At 43.8% G+C, this 27,913-nt stretch overlaps 1 protein-coding gene across 1 annotated transcript; it reads left to right on the plus strand.

Moving 5' to 3' along the window:
• The first annotated feature begins 1,537 nt into the window (after window positions 1-1,537).
• On the plus strand, window positions 1,538-27,912 carry LOC147747828 (tumor necrosis factor ligand superfamily member 6-like). Its single transcript, XM_086936367.1, has 4 exons — window positions 1,538-2,224; window positions 14,059-14,104; window positions 22,054-22,107; window positions 27,158-27,912. Exons 1-4 carry the CDS (start codon window positions 1,880-1,882, stop codon window positions 27,550-27,552), a joined length of 840 nt encoding a protein of 279 aa, XP_086792493.1. The 5' UTR covers window positions 1,538-1,879; the 3' UTR covers window positions 27,553-27,912.
• The last annotated feature ends 1 nt before the right edge of the window (window position 27,913 follows it).

A 27,913-nucleotide genomic window follows, 5' to 3' on the forward strand; every position in this document is an offset into this window, starting at 1 on the left:
ATATATTTTTTTTTTTCACTGAACAACTGAACAAAACAAAGGTTACAGGGATGTTATAGTTAGGCTCAGTTTCTACACAAACAAAATCATAGATATTCAGTAGCCATAGTTTCATGAGCTATCTATAACTTATGCCCCTGAAATGCCCTGCTTTTGACCTTACATATTACATCACTCATGACATGGTCAGTGATATCACTGATGGCATCACTCATGACATCATCCACAAAACCACTCACGCATCTTGTCAACAACTACACAACCACTCATACACCTACTCACACATCCACTCACATACCCATTCAGGCACTCATACAACCACTCACTCACCAATACACTTACTCATACAGTCACTCCCTCATCCCTTACAGTCATTCACACACCAATTGACTCACCAATATAGCCTCTCAACAGAGCCACTCACTCACCCATATAACTACTCACACACCCATGGATGTCTGAATGGGTATATAAGTGTCTACCCATTCAGACATCCATACAAGCACTGACACATCCACTCACTCACCCAGAGAGCCACTCATACAGACACACACTCTCCAATACATCCACTCACACACCCACTCAGTTAACCAAAGACCCCCTCAAACAGCCACTCACTCATTTATACAGCCACTTACATACCCAGTCAATCACCCATAGAGCCACTCATACAGCCAGTCACCCATACAGCCACTCACACAGCCACTCAGTCATGCATACATCCACCCATACAGCCACCAACACAGCCTCTCACAAACCCACTCACTGACCAATACAGTCACTCACACAGCCACTCACTCACCCATATAGTTATTCAAACACCCACGTATTCACCCATACAGTCACTCACACACTGATAAAGCCACTCACATACCCATACAGACACTCACACACACAGGCACACACACACACTCACACACACACACACACACATATCTTTTACTTTCCTTCTCCACAATATTGTGGTAGTCAATGTTCTGGATATGATGTTTTTACACAACAATATTTAAAACTCAGTATTCTGGTAGTACACCATCAAATGCATCAACAGTCTAATTGGACAGTGACAGGGCGAGGATGTGGTTCCCCAATGATACTGGGCAAAAGAGTGGCAGACACCTCTTTCCCCAAACGGCTCAGACATCCCTTCGATAGTGTCTACTGATCATCTGCAACAATTGGCATGACCTGAGAGTCAGTGATACGAACGTGACAACAAGCTGCTATGCATTCAATTGTACTGTGGTGAATGTAGATCCCCAGCCGATTCTTATGCAACTGTAAAGGTTGCAAAGTTCTTGATATGCACTTATTAGCAGCACACTCTTGCGTGTGTGCAGCAAGGTCACTTAGCTCTGCAGGAAGTGGTCTTCTGATTTCTCAAAAAAGCAGGAAGTGGTCAGCCAATGTCTAAAAGATGCAGGTCTTTATTTTAGTTGTTCTCTCAAAAATAAATTTCATCTTGCCCCCGACATGACTCACTTCCCCACACATACTTCCGCCCTTTCAACTTGTTCTATATTTTTTCTGTCCAATTGAACTGAATTCTTTACAAAAATGATGAGCATTTTCACCGTACCCTCAAGGCAAGAGACCTTCAGCCCTCCTATGAACAGGCGCAGGTGTAACCTGCAAGGCTACCAGTACATAGTAAACGTCTGAGGTGGCTGGTGGAAACCTTTCTCTTTCTGAGGTGGACTTTTACAGAGTGAAGTAGGAAGACGTGTGGGTGTTTCGTGTCTTGGTGGGAGGTGATAAGCACAAAGGTTTGTTTTCGAGCCCCATTAGCCTTGGCAGCCAGGTACAGCACAGCAAAACCAATATTGTTTGCTCTACAGTGGCAAATTGAGAAGATCCAGAGAAGATTCATTGGTGAAGAATGTCAAAGCCAAGAGAATTGATGACTGACGTGACACAACAGATAGATCCAACTCAGCAAAGGAATCCACTTCCCACCATGGCTTTACCCCTCAATCCTCGTAATCTGCCAATGGCTTATGGACTGGTACCCTGGGAGGAGAGGAATTATTCCGATGCCTTTGTTGCCCGCTCTCAAATGCCAACCGCCCCTCCATTCCCCATCCAGACACGGTCGAAGAAGATGGCATGCTCCTACATCTGCCATACTCTTACTTTTCTCCTCATCCTGTTGGCACTCATGGGAGCTGGACTTGGGCTGTATAAGATACTCAAACTGCGGCAGAACCTAGTCATCCTCAAACAGGTAAGGTTGAGTGCAGTTCATTGTGTATAACCCTATAGTTAGAACTTTGAAATCACAAATAAACTCATTTAGAGGGCTATGCTAAATTATTATATAAAACCTTACTGTGGGGGTAATATTGCTACTCTGTATTACCTCCATATTTGGCAGATAAACAGGGAGAAATGTTCAGCAACAAAGTCACCAAGTACTTTTCTACAGCCTTTTAGGTATGGCTTCCACCAGCCTGGGAGACTCAGCGGCCCATTGTCATATTCTGCAGGGGGAACCTCATAATTGTGAATTACAATACTGAGGGAACGCACCAAGGGTGGAATGAGAGGGTGGCAGAACAGCAAATATTATGTTTATCTAAGATGGAAGGGTGGAGCATGAGATTATCACAATACCACTTATGAGGTATTTATGTTTGATGGGGAAGAGGGTGAGTAGTGTTGAGAGTTGCACATGTGGGGAGGGTAATACCTAGGTTGGTCGGTGGGTGGCAAGTCACCAGGTAATTTTGTTTTTTTATATATGGGTGCATGAGGGTGTGGAAATGAAGGGAGCAGTGGGGTTGATGGAAGAACACTTTGCACTATTTTTTATATTAGGGAGTGTATGCTAATTCAGAAAGTGGTGGGGGTTGGTGGCAATATTCCAGGTTGTGTATGGCTCCATCAAGGCTCTGCTACCCATATACTGCTCAGTTATTCATAGTCAGCCATCTATAATGATATATCTTGGTATTCAGGTTTAGTGCTAGAATAGATGATAATATTTATGCTACGTTATTTTATCTCTAACAATTCACTCAAAATGTGGGACAGTTCTTAAAATAGGTTTCAAAGGGTAAGTCTCTATAAAATGTACACAGATGGTAATAAAAAAATGGCATACTGTAGAGATGCTGAATCATTATTGAGAACATCTTTGCCAGGAAGCTATTTGGCCTTCCCCCAGTACCCCACTTACACCGCTTCGTTTGGACTTGGGGTTAGACCAATTGCAGTTGAAGTCGCCCTCAGACCCCTCTTATTCTGGCGGTGTCTGTGGGTTACCCCACAACTGGGTGAATACAGGGCAGAGCTGAAAGAGGTGTTGAGTCTACAGGATGCAGGAAAACTACAATGGTTGGCTTTTAATAGGGACACATTTGCGGCCATTGGAAGGGCTAATATGTGGTATAACACAGAAGTAACCTACCCTACAATATCTAGAAAGGACTTGATAGGGAGCTATATGGAGAACAAACTTGCCAGTCTTCAGGGTAGCTCTACAATCGGCATGCTTACCACAGTGTTTTTAGAAATTAAAGATCAGTACAAACTACAGGACATGCTGGATGATATCCAACCGGCCCTTGCTAGGAAGTTATACCTGCAGTTTAAGTATGGGGTACTCGCGCTGCGTGCTTTTACTAATAAATGGGTGGGTTCACCCATTTTGGGCTGTCCGGTTTGTAGCAATGCAGCGGAGACGGAATATCCCGTAATTTTTTTCTGTCCAGGCTATAAGAAGGCATGACACTGATGGCTGATTCAGTTATGCAGAAACCTGGGAACCAAGCATTGTATAGAGTCTTTTAGGATACTGAAATATGACACCGACCTGCCCATTGTAATTTCAGTATCATGCTTTTTATTCTTTATGGGGTGCGTACGTAGAGTTCTCCTGAAGCTTAGCCCATAGGTTTTGGTTGATTACCTTATAATATTTTTAATTGGATCTAGAAAATTTTTAACCTGTTTATAATTTTTACGATTTTTAACAAGTATTTACTAATTATAAGATGATGTATACTTGGATTTATGAATATTTTAGATTTGTGCAAACTTTTTAATCTGACCAGGGTGTGATGGCCCCAAATTTAGTAATGTGAACCTTGGTTTCTGGATAAGAATGCATGCTTTGCAGTTTGTTTACATCAAATGATGTTGTAAGGCACATGCACTTTTGATAAGCAACCACAATGGAGGGCCAGGAGGCTTGAGCTTGTGCCTATGTGGATTACTTTGTGCTTTTGCCATCTTGTTACTTCTATTGTATTGCACATGTACTGCTCATGTACTTTAATGAGCCTTGTATTGGCAAGCCAATCCCAGGTCATTGGGTTTGAACATGTGTCATTATAGATTGTTTTTATGGAATATTAATGTGATGCATACAAACTTTTGTGAGTAATTCTGGCCTGCGTTCCGCTGGACAGATTTCTTTTTTGTTATTCTCTCTTTTAATGAATTGTTTTGTAATGCACATGTACTTTTATGGTCAAAACAACCAAAATAACGTTTTCTTGATAATGGTGATGAATCATTTTACTTAGCCTTATTTTTACCTGTAAGATTCTTGGATTATTGTAAAAGGTGAAGATTGTATTTTATGAGAAGGAGAAGGACCCGGTGGTAATTTTTTGACATTATGTAGTGAGCTTGGGATTTACACAGAATCATCTTAGAAAAAAGGTTACTCAGCAGTGGTTATATTGAGATTTCTGCTTATTTTGTGACTCAATATCCTCCTCTCAACTGATACTGCATTTCTACAACACTATGTGATCCCATTTTTCAGTACAAAAAATATATTTTTATTAATTACATGGATGCCATAAGTAATGTGCTTTTTACCATATCTTGTTTGGTTCCTACATTTTCTCAGAATTACTTGAATACTAACCATTTAAACCACACGTGTTAGACCTGACAGCCTTAGGGTGGTCTTCCTGTCTGTTTGCCTCACCTTTTTGCTGATTTATTTTTGTTGGCCTTAGGACTCTGAGCACTTTACCACTGACAACTACTGCTAAAGATGCATGTGCTTCTCCCCTAAAACATGGTTTGATTGACTATCCGAAATGGGCGTATTTAATTTACCTATGAGTCCCTACGTGTGCACATGGCCTGTAAATTAAATGCTATAATGGGTCTACAGCACTAATTGTGCCACCCACACAAGTAGCACTTTAACCATGTCTCAGTCTTGCCACTGCAGAGTCTGTGTGTGCAGTTTTACTGACATGTCAACTTGGAATTTAAAAGCCATTGTTAAGCCGTAAACTCCCCTTTTATTACATATAACTCACCTCTAAGGTAGGCCCTAGGAAGCCTATAGGGCCGGATGATGTGTAATTAAAAGGTAGGATATGTAATGTTAAGGTTTGCATGTCCTGGTAGTAAAGAACACCCAAATTGTTTTCTAACTACAGTGAGGCCTACCCCGCTCATCATAGGTTAATATTGGGAAATCCTTATTACACTTATAAGCTGTAATTCCTGATTGAGAAGGAGTAGCTCTCACAATCTGCATCCTCAGCATCGTATTGAAGCTGATATGGTCCACCTCCAGATATCCCCAATGTCCGATAACAAATAAACAGACATTAAAGGTGATCAAGCGGGGGAAGGTAGGGAAGGAACAGAGGGGAGGGGGATCTGAAATCACAAAGAAAAGCAATCAACATTCCTTTCAACCAGAAACATAGGTCTCCGATATACTATTCCATATCACAACATGTTTATCACCATTATACATGTAAAGAATAAAAAGATGTGCTGCCTTATGATACAAGAGCTGTCTGTAAGGAGAGTATCATCCACTGCATATTTATTCATCTACTCAGACACAAAACAAGAAGCACATAAAGGTCATGAATGATTCTACAAGTAATTAAACAGGTTTACCTCTTTGGCTAGCACCTTCCCTCTATAGCAGTATGATGGTATAACAGGGGTTGAGAGATTTGTCCTCTTGTTTCTCTCTAATCCTAACCCCTGCTGAGGAAAACAAATATAGAACAGTGAAAGCAACCAGAAAATGACTGTGTCCCGTTCAATCAGTTACTCTTCCAGCATAAAACAACGCAGCTGTATTAATTCATACATGAAGAGATCAAGGATCATGGACCCTAATCCCCTAACCAGTCTTATGCTGGATATCACCCGTTCACATAAATCAAAGAATAGAGAAGAATCAACAGCGGACCATGATTCAATCAATAAAAGCTGCACGAGTATTTTCCTGAAATGATGTTCCTAACCCCTTTACTATGCATGAGCTAACGGCAACTGTACCTCTCCAACACGAGTGAAAAGGGAAGGAGAAAGAATAGATGTGAAAAATCAAAATACTTTTTTTCTCCAATGCGCACTTGGAGAGGAACGTTAAGAATTAAATCAATACATGCTGTGGTGTGTAGATTGTCCGAGGCAATTAACTCCCAGAAAGCTCATCGAGTACTGAAGATAACTGTGTGCGCTACTAGCGCTTGACAAAACCCAGCAAATACGTGCACGATAAACAGCTGGTGCTACAAGCACCTTTACAGAACCTTCGATATACAAGGAACTCCAGGGCAGGCAGGATTAACGGAACCGGCTTCCATCCGACGTTTCAGTTTATGGCGATGTCGTCATTGATGTACGGTCGACACGTACACGGGAAAGCCTGTGCCACACGGATATCAGCGCTGGTGCGCTCTGACAGTAGCTCTGTCATGTTTCAAATCATTGGAATGGTAATGATAAATCCGCCCTCCTTAATGGCAAAGTTGAATTTATCATCACTATTTTAGAAAATAACAATTGATGGACAGAATGCTGAACAATGGCAAACATTCACCCCCAGTATCTGGGCCTAAATCCATCAGTTTTCTTGCTATTCATGCAATTGCAGTTTGGACCCGGCCATATGCAAATCAGTCTTGACCCTATTTCCTATTGGAATAGTCCAGTCAGGGCAGGTCCTCCCTGGACCGGAAACAAGCATCCGGAGTGCTCACTGTGCCACTGGATTTAAGCTATCTTGGTTGATGAAGGGTGATAGCCTGGAACTGGTCCGAGGATGCTTGTTTCTGGTCCAGTGAGGACCTGGCTTGACAGTTTGGGATAGACTGTCCCCTTGGGGAGCAGGGTCAAGACTGATTTGCATATGGCTGGGTCTAAACTGGGGTGGCCTACTTAACAAAAAAGCAATGTATTTAACCCAGATCTGTGCCTTGGCCAGCATACGGTCTGTCATCTTTTTGTGTTGCTATAGTCATCCTAAGTGGGAAGGGTATGCCCAGATAATGGCCCCCTGCTCGTTGCGCCACTGGATTCAAGCTAGCCTGGCTGATGAGCTATGATACAGTGAAAAAGGTCCCAGGATGCTTTTTTCACGCCCAGGGGGAACGTGGTTTGGCAGTTTGGGCTGGAATGTTCCCATGGGGAGCAGGGTCAAAACTAAATTGTATATGGCTGGGTTCAAACTGGTTTGGCATAGTGAGCAAAAAGCAATGTATTTAACAAAGATCTGTAACTGGGGTTGAAAGTTTGATATTTTCAGCCTTCCGTCCATCACCTTTTATTGTTGTTATAGTCTCCCTAAGTTGGAAGGGTATGCCCAGATGTCAGTCACGTGCTAACTATGCCTCTGCATTCAAGCTAGCCTGGCTGATGAGGGGTGATACCCCAAAACCAGTCCCAGCGTACTTGATGCCATGCAGAGAGGACCTGGTTTGGCAGTTCGGGCTGGACTGTTGTCATGGGGAGAAGGGTCAAGACAGATTTGCATATGGCTGGGTCCAAACTGGGGTGGCATGGTGAAGAACAAAATGATGGATTAAACTCAGATCTGTGACTGGGGATGAATGTTTGATTTGTTCAGCATTCTGTCCATCTTTTGTTCTTTTGTTCATCTTTGTTCTATTTGCTTTATTGAGATACCCCTGACAGGACATCTGTGGCAGAACAAGACCTTTTTCAGGCTTGTCCACCACTTTTATCTGACCCAGATGAAGATTTTCTCAGATACGCTTTGCAGGACTTGTTTAAACTACCAGGCCAGCAGGAAGACAGGGCAGAGGCTGAAAGTCCCCCTTAATTCCTTGCCTGTCGTTGGCACCCACTTTCAAAGAGTGGGCATCAAAATTGTAGGGCCTATGGAACCCAGACAGACTCTGGCAACAGTTTTATCCTGGTACTCGTGGATTATGTCTCAAGATACCCTGAGGCAATACCTCTGAGGACTGCATTTGCATCTACATTGGCTAAGGCCCTGATGGGGATTTTTACTAGTGTGAGTTTCCCCAAGGAAGTGTGGTCTGACAGGCACACCAACTTCATGTGTGCTTATATGCAGTCAACATGGAAGAAGTGTGGAGTTACTTACAAGTTATCTACCCCCTACCATCCATAAACCAATGGGCTTGTTTAAATATTCAATAAGACCCTCAAAGGCCTGATCAAAAGCCTACCTGAGGCCCTGAGGCCTAAGTGGGATGTTCTCTTGCCATGTCTTCTCTTTGCTTACATCGAGGTACCACAGAAGGGGGGTTGAATTTATCCTCTTTTAGCTTCTGTATGGTCATCATGTATGCCAACCTCACAGTCTGATAAAGGAAGGGTGGGAGCAATCTTCCTAGACACCTCCCCAGGATGTGGTTAGCTACATGCTAGACTTTAAGAGCCAGATGGTCAAGTTGTGGAAGCAAGTTTCTGACAAGTTAGAGGTCGGCTGGGAGGTGATAAAACAGTGGTATGACCAAACTGCTACCCTTGTGAAATTACAGGCTTGACAGAAAGTGTGGGTGATAGAACCTGTGGAGCTCAGGGCCATCCAAGAACATTGGACTGGGCCCTATGAGATAGTTGAGAGGAAAGGGGGGTTACCTGCCTGTTGGACCTCAAGACCCCAGGTACCACCCAGGGTGCTCCCAATCAACAGTCTTAAACCACACTTCAAGAGGACTGAAGTAACCATGTTGCTGGTGACAGATGGAGGGGAGGAATATGAGAGTGAACTGCTACCTGATATTTTAGCCCCTAAAGAGAAGAATGGGTCAGTGGAAGGTGTGAACCTCTCCTCTACTATGACTTTAGAACAGCAGAGAGACTGTCACACATTGCTGGGGCAGTGCTCCTCTCTTTTTTCCCTCAGTCCTGGGACTACCCACCTGTGTATCCAGATGTTGACATAGGAAAGAACATCCATGTGAAGAATAAAACTTACAGGCTGACAAAGTGAGGACCAGGTTTAAGGATGAGATTTCTATGATGCTGGACCTAGGGGTGATTGAATCCTCTAGCAGCCCCTGGTCCAGCCCAGTTGTGCTGGTACCAAAGGCTGCCCCAGTGGGCACTACACCAGAACTCAGGTCCTGTGCACATTACATTGGGCTTAATTCAGTCACCAAGGCTAATGCTCATCCTTTTGCACGGATTCTGTTGGAAAAGCAAAACTGTACATAAGAACGACAGGGCGTCAGAATGTAGGGACTGAGTATCTCCGTAACCTTAATACCTGTCAGCCCAATCCTGACTAGCTCACAGTGTCTCATCTGATCTTCTAACCTTCACAGAGTAACATGTGATCTCAACAGCCCCAAACATGACACTGTAGTCCCCAAGGAAACAGTGGCAACAGATGCTCCCCTTTTGTTACATACTTACTTTACTCATGCATGCCCTTAGTAATATAAGAAAGACATGAAGAAAGTTTACAATCCCGTTATTGACGCTATCGTAGTTTACTATGAAGCAATGTGCTGCAATCATTAGGCAGATGCAACTAAACAATGTAACTAGTATTACTAACAGGTTTGAATTGGGTGTAAAGAATGAACATCCCAACCATGGCAAATTGTATATTTGTCTAGGCCTACCCTTACTGTGTGATCACATGAATATATACATGATATCTGGGATTGGCCTCGGACCCAATACCTAAAGTATGTAGTTAGGTGGTCCACATCATGAGTGTAAACTTAGTTTACGCAGAGCTGCATGTCAGGCAGTGCTGTTGTTCCAGAACAGTTCTCTCTGTTGGAATTCTCCTCTCTGCCAAAGGGACAGGACACAGTTCATATGACAAAACCCTATATATAATCCCAGAAGTTAAATAGGTATTTGAAATACGTCAGCACTTTCTTCTCTACCATGCCATGAGGGATTATTACACAAACCAGCATAGGCACTAGAGGCACATACAACATTGATTTATTCCCACAGTGCAAAAAATCATGCTTTCACTATGGCGAGAAACTCTCGTGAAATGTAACTAAATAGAGAGCAGTGAAAGTGCCACAGTGTCCAGACATTGCTTAGTAAAAGACAGACTGGTGTAATGTGTAACCAGAGAAATTTTGATATCTGAATGTTTTATTGTATAATTTGGTGAAGCACAATACTCAATTCATTTGAGCACCAGGATTATTTCAAAAATATTTGTTGAATGTACTTATGACAAATGTTTCAAACAGTATGCCAATATGTTTTCAGGTATGCATGAATGTTTAATGTTTAGAAATATCATTGTAACCAATGGGTAAAGCAATTTAACCAGGACCAAGGAGACAAATTGCATTGGTCCATAGTCTGCTTAAATAAACAGCAGCGCTTAAAAAGTGGTAGCCGGATTCCCCTTTTTACAAAAACTTTATTTAAAGTCTATCTGGCTACCAAAACTGGGCTTAACCCCTTTCTTGTACCACTTTTAGAAAGATGGCATTTCTCTGCTCTTAGCTCTGTCTGCCCGCAGCCTGTCTCCAATTCACATCTGGAGTGGTTGTCAGCTGGACATTGTGCATTCCCTCTAGAGAGCCAGAAACAAAGGAAGGTTAGGTGTGGCTGAATGGCCATCCAAATCCTGATTGGTCATCCTGGGCAGGATGGGAGGGAGGAGTTGACACTTACACCTGAATAGGCAGTGTCTTCAGAACCTGTGTAACCAATTTCTGACAATTTTCCATTGCTAACCATGCTCTGACAGATACATATTTCAACATAGTTCCTTTTGGTGGTTGTTGGGATGCTGATGTCCCCGGCATGGAGTACAGTTGTGTTCCCCTACCATGAGTGCCTGACTGAATATAGCTGGCATCCTTGTTTTTGATTTTGGCACTAACTTCACACTGAGTGTGCGAAGACCCAGGTGTGTCCTTGACATTCGTGTGGTCCTGGACTTATCCTATAACCTGGAGGGTGTACCAAGCATCCCCTCCTTGTACAGACAGTGTACTGTTGTCCCTGTCATAAGTTTAGTACATAGAGCAGTAATGGCAGCTTGCTGTGTATTGTGAATTCCTAGTTGTGACCAGGGACTTTATCATGAAGGGCTTTTATGGTGCAATGCAGAGCTGAGTGCCTGATTTATGCCCCTGCAGTGGGTAACCTAACCTCGTATTCCTCTGAATTAGTGATGCCTTTTCAGACACCACAACTCTGAAACATAGATAGGCATACATTGCTCACTGTTTCTGAGCTGTGCAATCTGAAAATAAAGCACTAACTCAGAGAGATAAAGACAACTTTCTGTCCTGCAAGCACATACAACAAATTCTCAATTCTGTGCCAGAAAAAAAGCATTATGATATAGCCCATGCCTTTTTATCTGTGTCACTGGAGTGGAGGTCTTTTCATCCACTTATTTAAAATTATTGACTATTTAATAACCCAGAACCCGGTGCGAACATTTCAAGGGTATGCTGTGAGTGTTTGTGTATTGGGCATTAATTGTGTGTATGAATAAATCAGAGTTGCGGAGGTATATAGGATCCATTTTGGATATGCTGAGTCTGGCCATGTGTACAAGGCCAAGTGTACAATATGGTTGTGGGGTTGTTCTCCCAGACAGTGGAATTATATTGCTGACATACCTGAGACTAGAGGAAGGAGATTTGGACACTTTGAAGATGATAAGTTGAGACAAGCGTCCTGGAGAAATTTGATTAGGCCTTTGGCTGAGAGGAGCTGCTCATTAGTCTTCATGAAGCACTGCCATTTGGTAGATGGTAGAGGTGAAAGGTGGGACTGAACTCTCTGTTGGTAAAGGTGAAAGGAACCCCTTAGGTGAGGCCAGTCTGTTGTCTCCCTCTGGATCACTGTTCAATACTGTTGACAGCCAAGTGCAAAAAACTCACACCTCTCTGTGCCTATATTGTGGGTGCTTAGGCTGGTGTCTGTGAGGAGCACACCTTTACGCAAAGATTGTATCTTGAGAGCAGCCTGGAAAGGATGCTTGAAAGGAGAACCAACCAGCCAAATTTGGTTCTAAAAGTGTAGAGAGTGTATCTACATCTCCCATCTGCAATGAATATATAAAAGTCGGACTTACTAACTCACTTGTTGCTCCAGTTCTAAATTGTCTATGACCAAGGAAGTGAGTGCTCCGCAGAGTACTCAGATGTCTTCTGAGCAACCAGAGTTGGTGTTTGCCTGACAGACAGTTTTCCAGTGGTGAAGAGACATCAGCTGAGTCCACCTTTTGCTGTAAGAACTGGTTGTCTATCCTGAAGCACGCAGAAGTCAGTCTTCCCACTTAAAGAGGGCAGTAGAGTGCCAACCCTACAGGAGGAGCTAGGTGCAGCATTACCCCTTTGAGGTGGGTCAGCAAAAGCGGAGGAATGTAGAGAACGATCTGTGTGCCCTGGAGTAAGCGGGTCCTAGCCTGCCTCAAGTGCAATACCTGGTAGCAATCATGAAGTTGCAGTATGTCCTGAGCTGCTACATCTAAATTGGGAAACTACTTGTGGCCTGAAACCACTGCATCCAGTTGCAGCGTGAACCAGAGCTGCGGGGTGACTTCAAGCTGTGGTTCACCCTCCAAACACAGAGGCCTGTGTGAAGTCTCAAAATTTGCTTGAGCCCGACCATGCTTGTCTCACCTGTCTGGGCCTGAACAATAGAAATGGGGCTGTATAGAGCACTTACCGGAATAGCCGTGAGAAGGTCCGGCACTTCCTTGAGCCTCCATCTCCAACTGCACCTGCATGGCCTAGACATGATAACTAAGGGGGTAGAGAGGAACTAAAGCCTTGCGCCTAGTTTAAAAGCAGGTGAGCAAATGAACACAGGAGGAGCTGCTTGACCACCCACAATGGGTAAACTGAGAAAAAAAGAACACTTTACACTAACACAAGATTACAAAGGTATCTGCACCTGAACCTGATCATGCTAGAACCAGACGTGAGGAGGGAACCATCTGGATCATAAGGAGGGAATTAGGGTCAATAGTAGGATGAAGCAGCGATTTACACTACCATCAGGCCTTTATATTGTAGCAAGTATATTTTCCTCTGATAATCATTTAGTTTTAGGTAACATTAAAGTACTTTTTTTCTTGAAAGTAAATCAAGAAGCTGTGTTGGACAATCATTTATTATACTAATGTGTATTTGTTGAATACTGAGTAACCTCTTCATGCTACTTCCTTGAAAAGCCTCTGACTGTTATTGCTACCACTGAGAATCAAGTGCTGAAGTGGTTGTCCTTGACCCAGTTTGCAGAGCTATGGTAGAGAGCGTCCTCGGATATTAGAGGCAAACTACCTCAGCCCCACTGATTTAGGCCCATTAGCCAGTATTGGCCCTTGACCCCCAAAAGGGGGTCTGACAGTGGTAAAAAAAGATTTTTTTTAAAGGGACTGGTATGTAATTATCCCTCTTCCTTAATAAACACTGCCAAATGTGTAGTATTTTCTACTTCAAGCCACCTAAATCTCCAGTTGGGTTCCAGCGTGGTTCTCCAATAATAAAGCATTAAAGCCCACTGCCAAGGTTATACATTCTTCAAAGGCCCTCTCCCTGCAGCTGAGGCCAATACACAGGAAGAGGGCCTGTCACGACCAGTATAACCCAAGACTAAAGTGTTACAATTATTTTAGAACATTCGACAAACTTAGGGTTAGAGGTTCTAAATTAAACAAGGAGCAAATGAAAAGCATACTTTGGAATATTAGAGCAGAATGCAGGTGCCAGCCATACACATCTCATTGCCTATGGAATGTCTTAATTGAGCATCACAGCCTTCCAGTCTTCTAAATGAATTCAAATCTCAAAGCCTGTTATCAATATTAGTTAATGTGTCTCTTTCTCCTTGCAGTCTACAAGCGATGGGCATCTCATTCCAGCCTTGGAAAAGCAGCTTGGTGAGTTGGGTTCCTCATTTGTTAGTTCAGTTTGATGCTCTGCCTGCTTTATCCCTCTCCATTTATTGGGAGCCCTACTGAAAAATAATTCTCAATCTCATCTCTTTTCAGTTCTGTCACTCTGAACCATTTTGTGGAGCCCTTTTCAGCAACACTGTCTTTATTTCCTGTCTCCTCTCATTGCCTTCTTTATAACTTCTCTCACCACCTCTTCTGTCTACCTAATACTTTCCCTCCACTGCACCTAAGCTGTCCATAATTGTAACTGGCGGGGGACGGAGCTCATGGAGCTTCACTCCGTGGAATTCTGCGGAGTGACATAAAAACTCGGCGAGATTCTGGGGAGTTCCACGAGCGTATGGAATTTGGCAGTTGAGCTGCTCGCACTGATTTTTTGCACCAGATTATTCCATGCTACAAAATCAGCATGAACAGCACCACACACAGTGCCAGAGAGTGTTGCTTTCTTCTGCCGCTCAAAAGATTTTCGACTCGAGCTGCAGCTTTCTCAATGCGAACAGTCGGTACCTTCCACGATTGCCCACTTTGAGTAATCTCGGCAGGGGGTGTTCAAGCATCCACATTTCGCACTGGGGATGGAGATTTTTGCTTGCATTTGCCAAATTAATGTTAGCGGGCTGCATGCGAAAAACACCTTTGCCATGTGGCGGTTGACGCACTTTTTCTGGGACTCTGCTTTCCAAGCGGAACGTAGAGTAGACATTTTCACCCACCCCTATTTGTAACTTCATAAAAATATTTGTATTTCTTGCCACTGCCCATTCAGGGGGTCTACATAAACTGAGGGGGCAATAATTAACAAAACATGTAGAATTATAGATGCGTAACAGTGAATAAGGGGGACCTTTTTCAATAAGGGGTTCTGTGAGACATTTAATAGACAACAGTAATGATTCTTGAGTCAGATCACTAAGGTGAAAAACATCCCCATTATTGATGTTTTACCCATGTATAGGTTTATGCTATGTATGGCCCACAAAATCATTTGCTCCTGGTTCAAACTGCAATGGGGGTATAGGAGTAATGTGGAGCCATATATATTGTGGCTTTCCCCCTCTGTCCCAAATGTTACAAAGAAAATAATTGTCCTCAAGTCAATCTCCCTTCCCAAACCACCACACATTCCCACACAGATTGTGCTAAAGGGAGAAGGCAGAAGTTGGAGCAGGGACACCACCGCTCGCGTTCTGATGTCTTTCTTATTGGGTGGAGATGCGGGGAAAGAGAGTAAAACTGCCAAGCTCTATTCCACCACCACAGGCAAGTCTCTGTAAACCCGGAGAGGCGGGAAAGCAAAGGGGGAAGCGAGCACTTCCCCTGAGTGACATCACAACAGTGCTCAATCACTGCGACTAACCACTTTTGTGACATCACAGCAGTGAATATTTGGATTCTGATTCGCTTATTTACAATTTGCTGAAAGTCAGGGGAGTTCTGAATGAATCAGTGAGCGAGATTGCTTTGCATGCACCAGGGGAAGGAATCGTTAGGAAGGGCACCTGGCATCTGCTCATATTATTACTTTCCAGTCCGTGGAATTTTGAGAAATTTCCCATCTATGTGCCTACAAATGCCACCTCACGCTTCCTCTGGGGTCCAATCCAACCCATGCCACAGCCTTTTGCTGTCCGGCATAAGATCTGTTTACCTGTCCAACGTTATTCAAATTTCAGCAAAAAGAGCTCCTGCCTTGGTGATGATGTGTTTGTATCTGCAAGTCTGTCTATCTTTGTGTAGATTGCGCAGACTTGTGTGCACACTTGTTATAAATGACTACCATATCAGGTATGGTGTCTTGAAAATGCGCAAGGCCTGGTGTAAATAAAGGCTGCCCTTTCCGCGTGGCAGCCCTGGCAGAGCAAACATTGTCAAGATCATATTTTGCATTAGTTTCACACAAGTAAGGCTCCATTCATCAGAAGAGATAAAGTTAATGCGATCGTTGCACATCTGACTTGCCTCTTTAGGTGGAGAACCATTGTAGAACAGAGGGGTATATTTATTATTATTTCATGCAATGCATTCTGTGAAAGGAAGAGAAAAGAAACGCTTCATATTTACAAAGATTTAAAGCATTTCTACTCTCTCATTGCACTGGCGCACTGTGTGCTGCCTAGCGCCAACGCAGCCACTCTTGCACCACAGTGGAAGGGTGCCTGCACTACGGGCCGCATGGCTTTTGTGCAGAAAGGAGTATCTTCCTGCACAAAAGCAATCCAAGGAGGCATATATCTCTTTCTATGCATAATGCATAATGAATCACACATAGAAAGAAGAAAAAACTTGGGAGAAAAAAATATTTTCCTCCTTGTTATGTCATCCTCTGGGAGGCGTACTGATTTGGCACAATTTCAGGTATTCAAACGTGTTTAGTTTTTTTAATTTTCTCAAATCCATGGTTGGATGCATGTGAACACCCAGGCTACCCGCGTGGAGTAACTACCAGCTCGAAATGTAAAGTTATGGCGCGCAAGCCCCTATGTTGTGTTACAGTTCTTTACAAAGGCACGCAAGGCGACAGAAATAGCCCCTTCCATGACTTAGTAAATTGCACTGAAGCTTTTGGCCTTTCTTTGCATCGCCTTGCGTCACGCAAGGGCAACACAAAGGCTCAGCAATTCTAGGCCCAACCCTACTGGCTCAAGAATTTGTGGGTTGAGTGTGAGTGCATACTTCTAGTCAGAATGCGTCATAAAAGGCACCGGTCATAACTCACACAATACTTCTGTCCTCCTTCTTGAATGGCATTAGGATATAATGCATTTGTAACAGGGCAGACAGTCTTTTCGTCACACTTGTGATGGAGCAACGTTCCACCAAACTCTAAATCACGTTCTTAGTACTAAAAGTATTAGTTTTTGCAGGGACAGAGAGGCCTCACAGAGACTCCACTGACCCTGGAGTGTTATTTTTCCATAAGTAAGATCCCTATTGGGTCACATGCTTTCTAAGGCAGTTCTTTTATAAATAAACCTTAATGCTGAGGTATTCGTCTCGATTAAAATGAATAATAATATCCCTTTCTGTTATCTCCAGCCAGCTGTCTGTCTGTCATGAAAATAGGGCTTAAGTCGAAACAGGGGCATATTATCAAGAACGGCGTTAAAAATTATTGCCGGTTTAGCGGCAGAAAACTGCCGCTAATGTGGCGATAATGGGCTTGATAATATGCCCTTGAGAATTCCAATAGAGGTCCATGTTCTGGTGTGAACATGGGCTTCTATTGGAAATCTCCAGGGCATATTATCAAGCTGTCTCCCCTATTGTGGCCTCTTCTTCTTGCTTGTGGAGGAGGTAATTTGCATACAGTAAGCGCGAGTGCCAGAATCGCGCTTCAAGAGGCCCCCGCACCGAAAGTTGGCCCCGGACACGCTGGCTTCTGCTTTGGTGGTGGTGTTTGTACCCAGGTGACTGGGAGGACCGGGGCCCACCCCTGGACTCGGGAAGGATAAGGCAGTCTTGGAGTGATTCTACGCCACGTCGAGCGAGCTGGATTGCCAGACTTGCCCCTGCTGATTGCTATACCGGGACTTGGAGGTTGGTGCGGGCTGGGGAGCAGAAGAGGCATCAGCATTGTTATTATGAGGGGACAGTTTTCCGCACATTGGCTTGTCAACTACCCCCGTTGCTTATCCAGAACAGTGCACAGCATTCTGGGACATGTAGTGTTGATGCATTGGGCGTCCTACATGTTTGACATTCAACAGTGCAAACTTTTGCTGCTCGGGGGGCGGAGCTTGCTGACACCTTGCAGGAGGGGTCAAAGGTATTTAAACCTGTGATGATGCCCAGTTCCTGCTCAAACCATCTGGCACTGAAGAAGGCAGAATTGAATGCCGAAATGCATTCGCCCTAAATGTGGTTTTAACTGCAATAAAGAAGTCTCCGCTGTCTCCCCTATTGTGGCCTCTTCTTCTTGCTCGTGGAGGAGGTAATTTGCATACAGTCAGCGCAAGTGTCAGAATCGCGCTTCAAGAGGCCCCCGCACCGAAAGCTGGCCCCGGACACGCTGGCTTCTACTTTGGTGGTGGTGTTTGTACCCAGGTGACTGGGAGGACGGGGGCCCACCCCTGGACTCGGGAAGGATAAGGCAGTGTTCTAGTGATTCTACGCCACGTTGGGCGAGCTGGATAGCCAGACTTGTCCCTGCTGATTGCTATACCGGGATTCGGAGGATGGTGTGGTCTGGGGAGCAGAGGAGGCATCAGCATTGCTATTATTAGGTGAAAGTTTCCCGCACATTGGCTTGTCAACCACTACCGTTGCTTATCCAGAACAGTGCACAGCATTCTGGGACATGTAGTGTTGTTGCATTGGGCGTCCTACATGTTTGACATTCAACAGTGCAAAGTTTTGCTGCTCAGGGGCGGAGCTTGCTGACACCTTGCAGGAGGGGTCAAAAGTATTTAAACCTGTGATGACACCCAGTTCCTGCTCAAACCATTTGGCGCTGAAGAAGGCAGAATTGAACGCCGAAATGCATTTGCCCTAAATTTGGTTTTACCTGCAATAAAGAAGTCTCCGCTGTCTCCCCTATTGTGGCCTCTTCTTCTTGCTCGTGGAGGAGGTAATTTGCATATATATATATTTTCTAGAAGCCCGTCCCGACGCTGTCCGGGTATGAATTGCTGCCGGCCAGTAGTACATTGCTTTGTAAGATTTAGTTTTGATAGCATTTCTTATCTGTGACAGGCCTGTGAAACGCTCCGATTCACAGTGCACTGCTGATGCACTTAAGAGTGCACGTTCAGTAGTGTTGAACTCGAGTTTCCCTACTTTATTTTTCCTTGCAATATTATATAGCGCGAACTCGACAACATGGCATGAGCACAATTTACATTACAGAAGAACACATTGATTTGTGGTAGGCACGGGGAGACAAAGCGATTTGCCTGGAATCACAGGATGTTGAGCTGATGCCAAGATTCGAACGTAGCTCCCCAGCTCTAAAGGTCGCAATTCTAGAACTTGTGGCGGGAGGTGCGTCTAAAAGTGTATGTCAGTGCTGGCCATCAATGAGAGAGACCAGTGCATTTTTCAAATGGGTGGTGAAAAAATATGAGTATGTTGCTGGAGATGTGGGCCGCCGTGCCACCAATGTACTTGGGGAGGGTAAACACCCATTATTCCGCACCTTTCTTTCCGCATACCATCACTCCGCATACTTTCATTACGAAAGTACCATGACTCTGCAATGCCATTATAACGTATGGCATTACATTTTATATGCTTTTTCCACGCACACATTCACAAAGAAATTCGTTGTAAATGCATGAATGTTAAAAGCATTTTTTTTTTAATGTTTGGATAAGGTAAGTGTGGGTATAGGGGTATATGTTTTGGGGTACTGAGGTATATGTTTTGGGGTGTTTGGGTATTTTAAGGGTTCAGATACAGTTTCGGGTTATGGGGTACAGGGGTAGTTTTAGGGTTTAGGGAGGTATGGGTTTTGGGGTACAGGGGTATTTTTAGGGTTCAGGGCTAGGTTTTGGTTTTGGGGTATAGGGGTATTTTTAGGGTTCAGGGCTAGGTTTGGGTTTTGGGGTACAGGGGTATTTTAAGGGTTCAGGGCTAGGTTTGGGTTTTGGGGTACATGGATATTTTTAGGGTTCAGGGCTAGGTTTGGGTTTTGGGGTACAGGGGTATTTTAGGGTTCAGGGGTAGGTTTGGGGTACAGGGTTATTTTTAGGGTTCAGGGCTAGTATTGGGTTTTGGGGTACAGGGGTGTTTTTAGTGTTCAGGGGTAGGTTTGGGTTTTGGGGTACAGGGGTATTTTAAGAGTTCAGGGCTAGGTTTGGGTTTTGGGGTACAGGGGTATTTTAGGGTTCTGGGGTAGGTTTGGGTTTTGGGGTACAGGGGTAGTTTTAGGGTTCAGGGGTAGGTTTGGGTTTTGAGGTACAGGGGTGTTTATAGGTCTCCGGGCTAGGTTTGGGTTTTGGGGTACAGGGGTATTTTTATGGTTTAGGGATAGGTTTGGGTTTTGGGGTACAGGGTATATTTATAGGGTTAAGATGGGTTACTGTTTAAGGGTGTTGGGGTATTTTAAGGAGTAAGGGTGGGTTATGATTATGGGGTGCAGGGGTATTTAAAGGGAGCAGGGTGGGATTAGCACACAATATGAGACATGGCATGAAGGGCGGAATGTACCACACGCCCCCAGCGTTTGTCACGCCCCAGCACACGCCCACAGCACAACGCAGACACACCCAGAGGGACTACTTTGCTGGCACGGTTCTTTTACCTTTTAAATGTATATGGTGGGCGTCTGAATAGCATATGTCCTTCTGCTGCAACTGCCCTTTCCAACGCTGTATTGGGTGTTGTGATTGGTGCTGTGGTTCCTGAGATTACCCGCCTCAAAGGTTTGGACTCTCTCTTTATTATATTAGTATGGATATACATGTGATCAAGGGCTCAAGGGCCCGAAATGCGTCATGGCGGCAACTGTGTTGTACACGGAATAAATTAATGCAAAGTACCTGACTGGGTCCGTGTCTGTTTCTTACCGACGGAAAACTGGAGGAGTGAAACGGAGTTCTTCTCATATATATATATATGTATGTATATACATACTCCATCCCACTCCAGCAAAGAAGAAGGCACGTACTCGAAGATGTGAAGGTATGGCTTTCTTTAGTAAATCAGGTCTCACACAAGCCCATGGCTAGAGAGATCATCAAGGTACATAGATGTGGAGTTAGGAGTAGTAAATCTATACTTCGCTCTGTGCACTTACCTTTTGATATTTTGTCCATCAATTTCAGTGTGCCAAGATATTCTTGTACTCAGTATTCCAGGGTACAATCTTCAAACAGGTACAGGCTGTAGGCATTCCAGGATAAGGACATCTGTAAAAGGTGACACACATCAACAGTGTTTTGGTTATTCCATTAACTTTTTCAGGTACTTTCACGCCTTGAAAATGTAAGCCATGTAGCTGTCAAAGGCAGGGGTAAATGCGTTTTTCACAGCGAGAAAGTAGAAGGAACATCAGCAAAATTGACAAAAGTACAGTGGAAGAGGTTTCTGTACACAACAAAATAGTTTCCCGGGAGGTAAGTGAAGTGAGTGCAGTTGCACTCTGCCATTTCTTAGCTGCATGTCAAACTGGCAGAAAATAGAGGGTTCTAAGACGGTGGAAAGGAGGTGATTTCTGTAGGTCCTTCAAGAGGTATTCGTGCCCTAGACATGGTATCTTCTTGTGTCACCCTTTTTTGGCATCCATGTGGTTATTGTTCTTTCAATAGGTTTGAGAGTTGTGTGACAAGTGGTGTCGGAAGTGACTGCCTATGTTACCTATGTTAGTAACAGTCATGGATTTTAGTCATGTTAAGGTGCAGAGTGTGAGAAAGTATTCAAGCTTCAAACAGCCAAAAGCACGTTGGGAGATGTTGGCAAGAAGGAATAAATGCCCCGAATGCAAGTAATTTCAATGGCGAATAGTAATGGTAATTGAAATGGAAATTCTAGGTTCCAATCCCCTGGTAAGTTCATTACTTCAGCCCAGACATTCACCTGGAGATTTCAGCTGCTTTCGATAGTTAAAATCTCTGCGTGATAGTAAAACGTTCTGTGGTGTTACAGCTAGTGTAATAATTCCAAGGTGGATGCGAGCTGCAGTTATTAGCGTCATCAGAACTAAACGGCCACTCATAGTGAGGCCCAAACAGGAAAACGAGATGACCAAGTGTGGACCAGGAATGCTATGAGCTGGCCAAATGGCAGAAGACAGGCCAAGCGACCGACCTGAACCACCACCATCTTCTACCTTCACTAGATCCATGTCAAAATTTGCTCCAATGTTAACAACCACATGTGCTGAGAAATAGCAACTATGTTCTCACAAATTTTGACAGGTGCCTCCTTAAAGGAAACCAGTAAGTTTACTTAAGAAAATATGTGTAATAAAAAGTACAATTTCTATGCAGGTGACCGGAATACTGAAGCCATGAAGAAAGAAGAGGTTGCAGCCCATCTCAGAGGTAGGTTTAAGTTCAGTGGTGAGTCTGGCAGATTTCATTGAAGACGGTGGGGAAAGGGAGTAGAGTCAAGGGGAGGCATGTTTACCTCCAAACATGGTTGCTTTGAATGTTTCTTAAAGTTAACCACAACTTCATCGCAGGGTAAGAAGTTTAGAACAGTCCTGCAAAATCCACATGTAGCATTTGTATTTCCAAAGTGTGATACCAACAACCAGAACACTTTGTGGGTCATACACAGCACTAGAAAGTAGCCGCTTCTACAATCAGCTAGTGTACGGGTTATAGAGTGGGTAATATGGGATCAGACCTTGCATGCTTTGCATTCATGGTTCTTTGTAGGGCTTTTTCAAGAAGTCGATATACCCATCATTTTAGTAGCCCAGGCGTGATCCCCCCCTCAGGCTAGTACCTTTTTGTTACCACGTTCAAATGGACACTATAGGAGGGAAATGTGGTGAAGTTGAATGCCAAACGTCTAACTTGGATTGCAGGGTTGACGGGGGTTGTCTAGTAACAGTAGCCGTAGTGGGTTTAAGCCCATTTTACCCAAGAGTAAAACGCTTGTCTTTGATTCCTTTTGACACCGAATAATTTCCTTCTCACATACATTCCTGAATGGGAAAATAGGTCAATAACATTGTCCAAAAGCTGCAGCACACACTGGTCATCAGCAATAAGAATACTGTTTTTTTTAGGAAACCCATAGGTGAACTATTGTGATTTCTAGGTCAAAGAACCTACCTTCAAATGCCTTGCGTACCCTTTACATAGGAGGTCATCAGACTAATGCCCATGTGGTATCAGAAACATTGAAGTAGGGTGGTGTGTTAATCAGTGATACAAGGAAGCAAGGGATCAATTAAAACAGGGCCTACTAGTTTGTGCAAACATAATGCTTTCAGCAACTCCACATGGATATCCAAAGTAGCCATGGATTCCCACATCTGAGACACCCACCACCTCCGGGCAGCATGACAGACTTAAAGTCAAAATCAACTTTATTTGGTCAAATTAATATAGACCACTAAAGTAAAATACAGACATGAGATGCAAAGAACACTAGCATAGCATGATAAAACAGAGCAAATCCAAATAGGACCATGAGACATAAAATCATGATACAAACAAATTGCAGTCTCCAAGTTCAGTACAGAGCACGTTCCAGCAGAGCTCTCAGAGATACAATCAAGGTGCGGGCAGGGTGCAGTCTCTGAATTTAGTACAAGTATCGGCGCTAGGTTAAAACCTGCCTACGCCTTCTGTATAAGGGTGCAAGCCACAAGAACAGAAAAAGTACGTTACAACAATAAGGCAGAACCCGAGCAAAAAAAAGTGCTGCCAGTGCTTCTGCCCTGTTCATGAGCTGACTCACGCCATGATCTGGTGAGCAGAATTGAGGGATATTACAATCATTTCTCAACATCTATCAATGTTACAGAGCTAGTATTAATGACTGTGGTTATGATGAATTCAGCTATGTTTCCTACGGTCAGGATTTGTACAGATCTGTCCTGGGTGGAAAAACTTTGAGACCGACTTCTTTTCTATGTCCCATAGGATTATTTGTTTTTTGCTACAGCAAAAACTGTTCAATGCAATTACAGTAAATGTGGCATGAAATTAGAACTTTACTCAGAATACACACTTTCGTAGTTTTTGAAATACTTAAGTACAAAAAGGAGCCGAATGGACTTTGAAGGTTTCTTTTTATTTATTCTCTCTACCACACAAAGAGAGTAAGAGGAGAAAAACCTACCATTCATACATCCTCCACTCATAAAGTCAAACACACAAAAGGTATGATAGTGAACACAATGTTATAGAGGGTCGAGAGAGCCCCAAAGACCTACTGTTAGACCTGGCATCCTTGGCGTGGTTTCCCCCTAACTTTTTGCCTTCAAACTTCCTGTTTTTGTTGACTTCCTTCTTGCTAGCCTCAGGACTCTGTACACTTTACCACTGATAATCAGTTCTAGAGTACTTGTGCTCTCTCCCTAAAACATTTTAGGTTGGTTGTACCTAATTGGCATATTTAATTCACTTGTAAATCCCTAGAAAAGTGATACTACCTGTGCCCAGGTCCTGTAAATAAAAGCTACTAGAAGCCCTGCAGTGTATATTGTGCCACCCACTGAAGTAGCACTTTAAGCATGCCTCAGGCTGCCATTGTAGCCTGTCTGTGCAGTTTTAAACTGCCATGTCGACCTGGCAAAGTAAACCCTTTGCTAAGCCGAAACCTTCCTTTTTAAAACATATAAGTCACCCGTAGAGTAGGCCTTGGGAAGCCCAGAAGACAGGGTGCAATGTATTTAAAAGGTAGGACACGGACCTTTACGTTTTACGTGTCCTGGTAGGGAAAAACTCTTAAATTATTTTTTACCACTGCAAGTCCTCCCTCTCCCAGAGGACAATGCTGGAGTTACCGTAGTACACTTTATAAGTGTAATTTCCAAATATAAACAGGCCACAGTTTAAGTTTAGAGTCTCTGGAATTGTAATGAAAAATCCTAACTTATGGTGAAGTTGGATTTTTAATTACAATTCTGAAAATTGAACTTTTAGAAAGTTGCCATTTTCTTGCCTTAGCCTTTTGGTGCTTGTGGCCTGTCTCTGGGTCACATGATTGGGTGTAGTTGAAAGTTGGACTGTGGGTATTCCTCTTAGACAGCCACACTCAAATGGGAACTTAGGTGTGAATGGATGGGCCATCACTAGCACAATGAGAGTGAGGAGCTGGACCCAGCCGCAACTACAATTGAATAAAGTGTATCCTGTCTCCGCAAGAAGAGCTGCAAACCGTCGGTAGTTAGTCTGGAGCCAGGGCCAGGAAGGCAGGGCCACTTTGCACTTCAAAGGCATGCTTCTAGAAACTTATCCCCACTTGAAAGGCACAATTGTTTATAAATACTGGACCTCAGACACCACCTCTTCAGTATACTTCTGGACCTGTGGATACTCTGCCAGGAAGGTCTGCTGTGCTGTTGAAAGGACTGCCACTCTGCTGGACAGGTGCTCTGAAAAATGGCTGCCCTGCTGTACTCACCTGCTGCCTGCTGCCCTTTTGCGTATGTGAGAAGGACTGAATCTGCATCGCTTGAACCCAGATCCTAGATTGACTCCAAGGGCTAGTTTACGGGAAGCCTCAGGGACTTAACAGACTTCCAACAACCTTGCACTTACACCAGAACTCTGTCATCTGTGAGTCTACCCTTCAAAGTGGTGCCATCCTAGTTCTGGGCCCCTTAAAATGGGCTTAAGGTGCTGTGCCAGCCTCTGTGAATCCAGCAGAATCGATGCATCTCCTCTGCTGTGCGGCACAACCCCGAGTAGAACCGACGTATCTCCGCTGCTGTGTGGATTGGACCTGTCGCGAAGACCCGCATCACCACTGCAGCCTGCAATGGAACTGCCACTGTGCAACACATCCTCGGTGCAGGCCTCTAATTCCTCACAATGGCACTCTCGACGATGACACCAGACTCCGCATTGCAGTCTTGCAGCTCCTCAGAACAAATGCACCGCCCTGACTGCATGCCACATCCTCAACAGAGGGCTTCACATCATTAGCATCATCAAAAGGATCCTCAAATCACAGGTTCGCCACATCTTGGAACCAACACATCAATATACCTGTGTGACGCATCTTCTATGAGGATCCTCAAAATGCTCTGCAAACCAGGATTTAAGGTACTGTGCTCAGACAACCCAAATGGGTCCGGGTAACTGTCCCGGCTCCATCACGGTTGGCCTAAACTTATAACTTTGTCCTGGTCCAAAGAGACCAGATATCAACAGTTTGTGCATTGTGATTTTTGCCAATATTTTCGCTAAAGTCTAGAGATAGCTTTGCATTTTACACCAACGTAGTTTTATTGCAACATCTGTATCCTACCTTAATTCAGAAAATATGTTTTTATGATCATCCTCCTCTAAGAGAAGAGCATCTTCTTTGTGTTATCCAACCAATACAGGGCGAAATTGCTAGTGATGAAGCATGCCACAATAATGTGTGTGAGGCATTTCCATCCATCTCCATCTCTGTAGGGCTTTGGGACTCTCTCAAACCTTTATAGAGTTGAGTCCACTACCTAACCTTTTGTGAAAAGTGAACTCAGTAATGTCTTAGGTGTGTGCTAGATGCAGCCTTTGTAAAGCTATGCACTACTTTTAAAATTTGCCTGGAGATAAATTGCTATTCGGATCCTTAGATTTGTTTCTGCTATTTGCTGGTCAATTATATCATTAGAATCTCCTTATGGTGGTATCTACCAATAACATTTTTCAAAGGTTTACGTAAAAGTATGTGAGGGTACTAAATCTATGCTTCGTTTGGTGAAAGATTGACTCCAGATTATGCTTTCATAAGAAGTTAGAAATAGAATATGTCATCATGATTTGCTGAGCTCCAGGTAAATGTACACAGATGTTGCTCAGACTAATGTAAGTAGATGACACAACTGCCACATCTCTTCCGACCAAGAAAACGCACTTGCTAAGTTGCTTATTTGTGGGGCTACTGTCCTACAAGTAAGAAGCAGCCCTTGTCCACTCTATCTCATCAGATGGCTTTTAAGTGTGTTCTAGGAGTTGGTAGCAAGATTAAGTCCTGAGCTTGGACTTGGGTGAAACAAACATTCATTATGGGGAGTTTGGTTTGCCTTTGCGAGGTCCTCTTGTCTAGATTTGTTTGGAGTTCAACCTTACTATGAAAGAACATTATTGGCCACTCTACCCCTAAGTCTCCCTGGAGAATTTCAAACAGGCACTGGGCTACTTCCAGGAGATTGTACAGTTAAATGGTTTACCTAGGGTAATCTTCTGTGGCACAAAAGCTCAGTGTTGTATTCTAGGACTTGTTTTGGTGTTATCATTGTCACTATGGACTATTATGTCTCAGTGCTGTTGGGTAAAAAAGGTAGGATTGAATGAAGGGGGTCGAAGGAGGCAGTGGTCTACCTGGGAGCCATGGAATGCTAACATGGCAGTGTTCTCTTGCATGCTACTGTTGGGCCTGCTGCTCTAATGACACAACTGTCGATATTTGTTTCAGGGACGAAGGATATCCTGTCTCCCCAGCTGCAGTGGCAGAGCTCCAGCTTTGGAGCTTTCACCGCTGGCGTTCAGTACAAGGATGGGGGCCTTGTCATCCGCAAAAATGGACTCTACTTCGTCTACTCAGAGGTGTTCTTTCGGGGCGAGGGGTGTAAAAACAAACACCTGAAGCATGTGGTGTACAAAAGGACCCCGCGATATCCCCTTGACTTGGTGCTTATGGATAGTGTGATGACGAGTGACTGCATGATGAGCGACACCTGGAGTCGCAACAGCTACCTGGGGGCGGTTTTCCAGCTGACGGAAGATGACAAACTGTACGTCAACGTCTCTGATGTCACCGTTGTCATGTTTGATGCAGAAAAGACTTTCTTTGGTCTTTATAAGCTTTAGAGATTACTACAAAGCCAGCGTCAAAAAGCATGACAAAGGCCTCAAAGTGGATATTCTTATTCCTGTGTGTTTCTCTTACTGTAGTAGTGTAAGTGTTTGGTAGTTACAGATTTTTGTCTGTGGAGGGAACATGTAAATTAATTTCTGTCATGCACACAGGTCTGGGTTTGTATGTTTTCCTTCAAAGAGGAACTCTTTCGCAATTTAAAATGCTTTGTTTGCTTTAACGCTGAAAGAAACTGAATTATTTTCACTTTAGTCTTGAACCTGTGCTCGTTTTTTGTAATCCTCTAGTAAGACGGCCTTTGGCTAAGCAACTTTTTGATTCCATTAATTAAATTAATTTGAATGAGCAATCGAC

The sequence above is a fragment of the Lissotriton vulgaris genome, chromosome 1_1 (assembly GCF_964263255.1).
Source record: "Lissotriton vulgaris chromosome 1_1, aLisVul1.2, whole genome shotgun sequence".
NCBI classification, from domain to species: domain Eukaryota; kingdom Metazoa; phylum Chordata; class Amphibia; order Caudata; family Salamandridae; genus Lissotriton; species Lissotriton vulgaris.

Coding starts and splice junctions, on each gene's coding strand:
- LOC147747828 (XM_086936367.1), top strand. CDS start 1,880: ATGTCAAAGCCAAGAGAATTGATGACTGACGTGACACAACAGATAGAT. Junction 2,225..14,058: donor ACCTAGTCATCCTCAAACAG/GTAAGGTTGAGT, acceptor TTCTCCTTGCAG/TCTACAAGCGATGGGCATCT. Junction 14,105..22,053: donor AGCCTTGGAAAAGCAGCTTG/GTGAGTTGGGTT, acceptor ATTTCTATGCAG/GTGACCGGAATACTGAAGCC.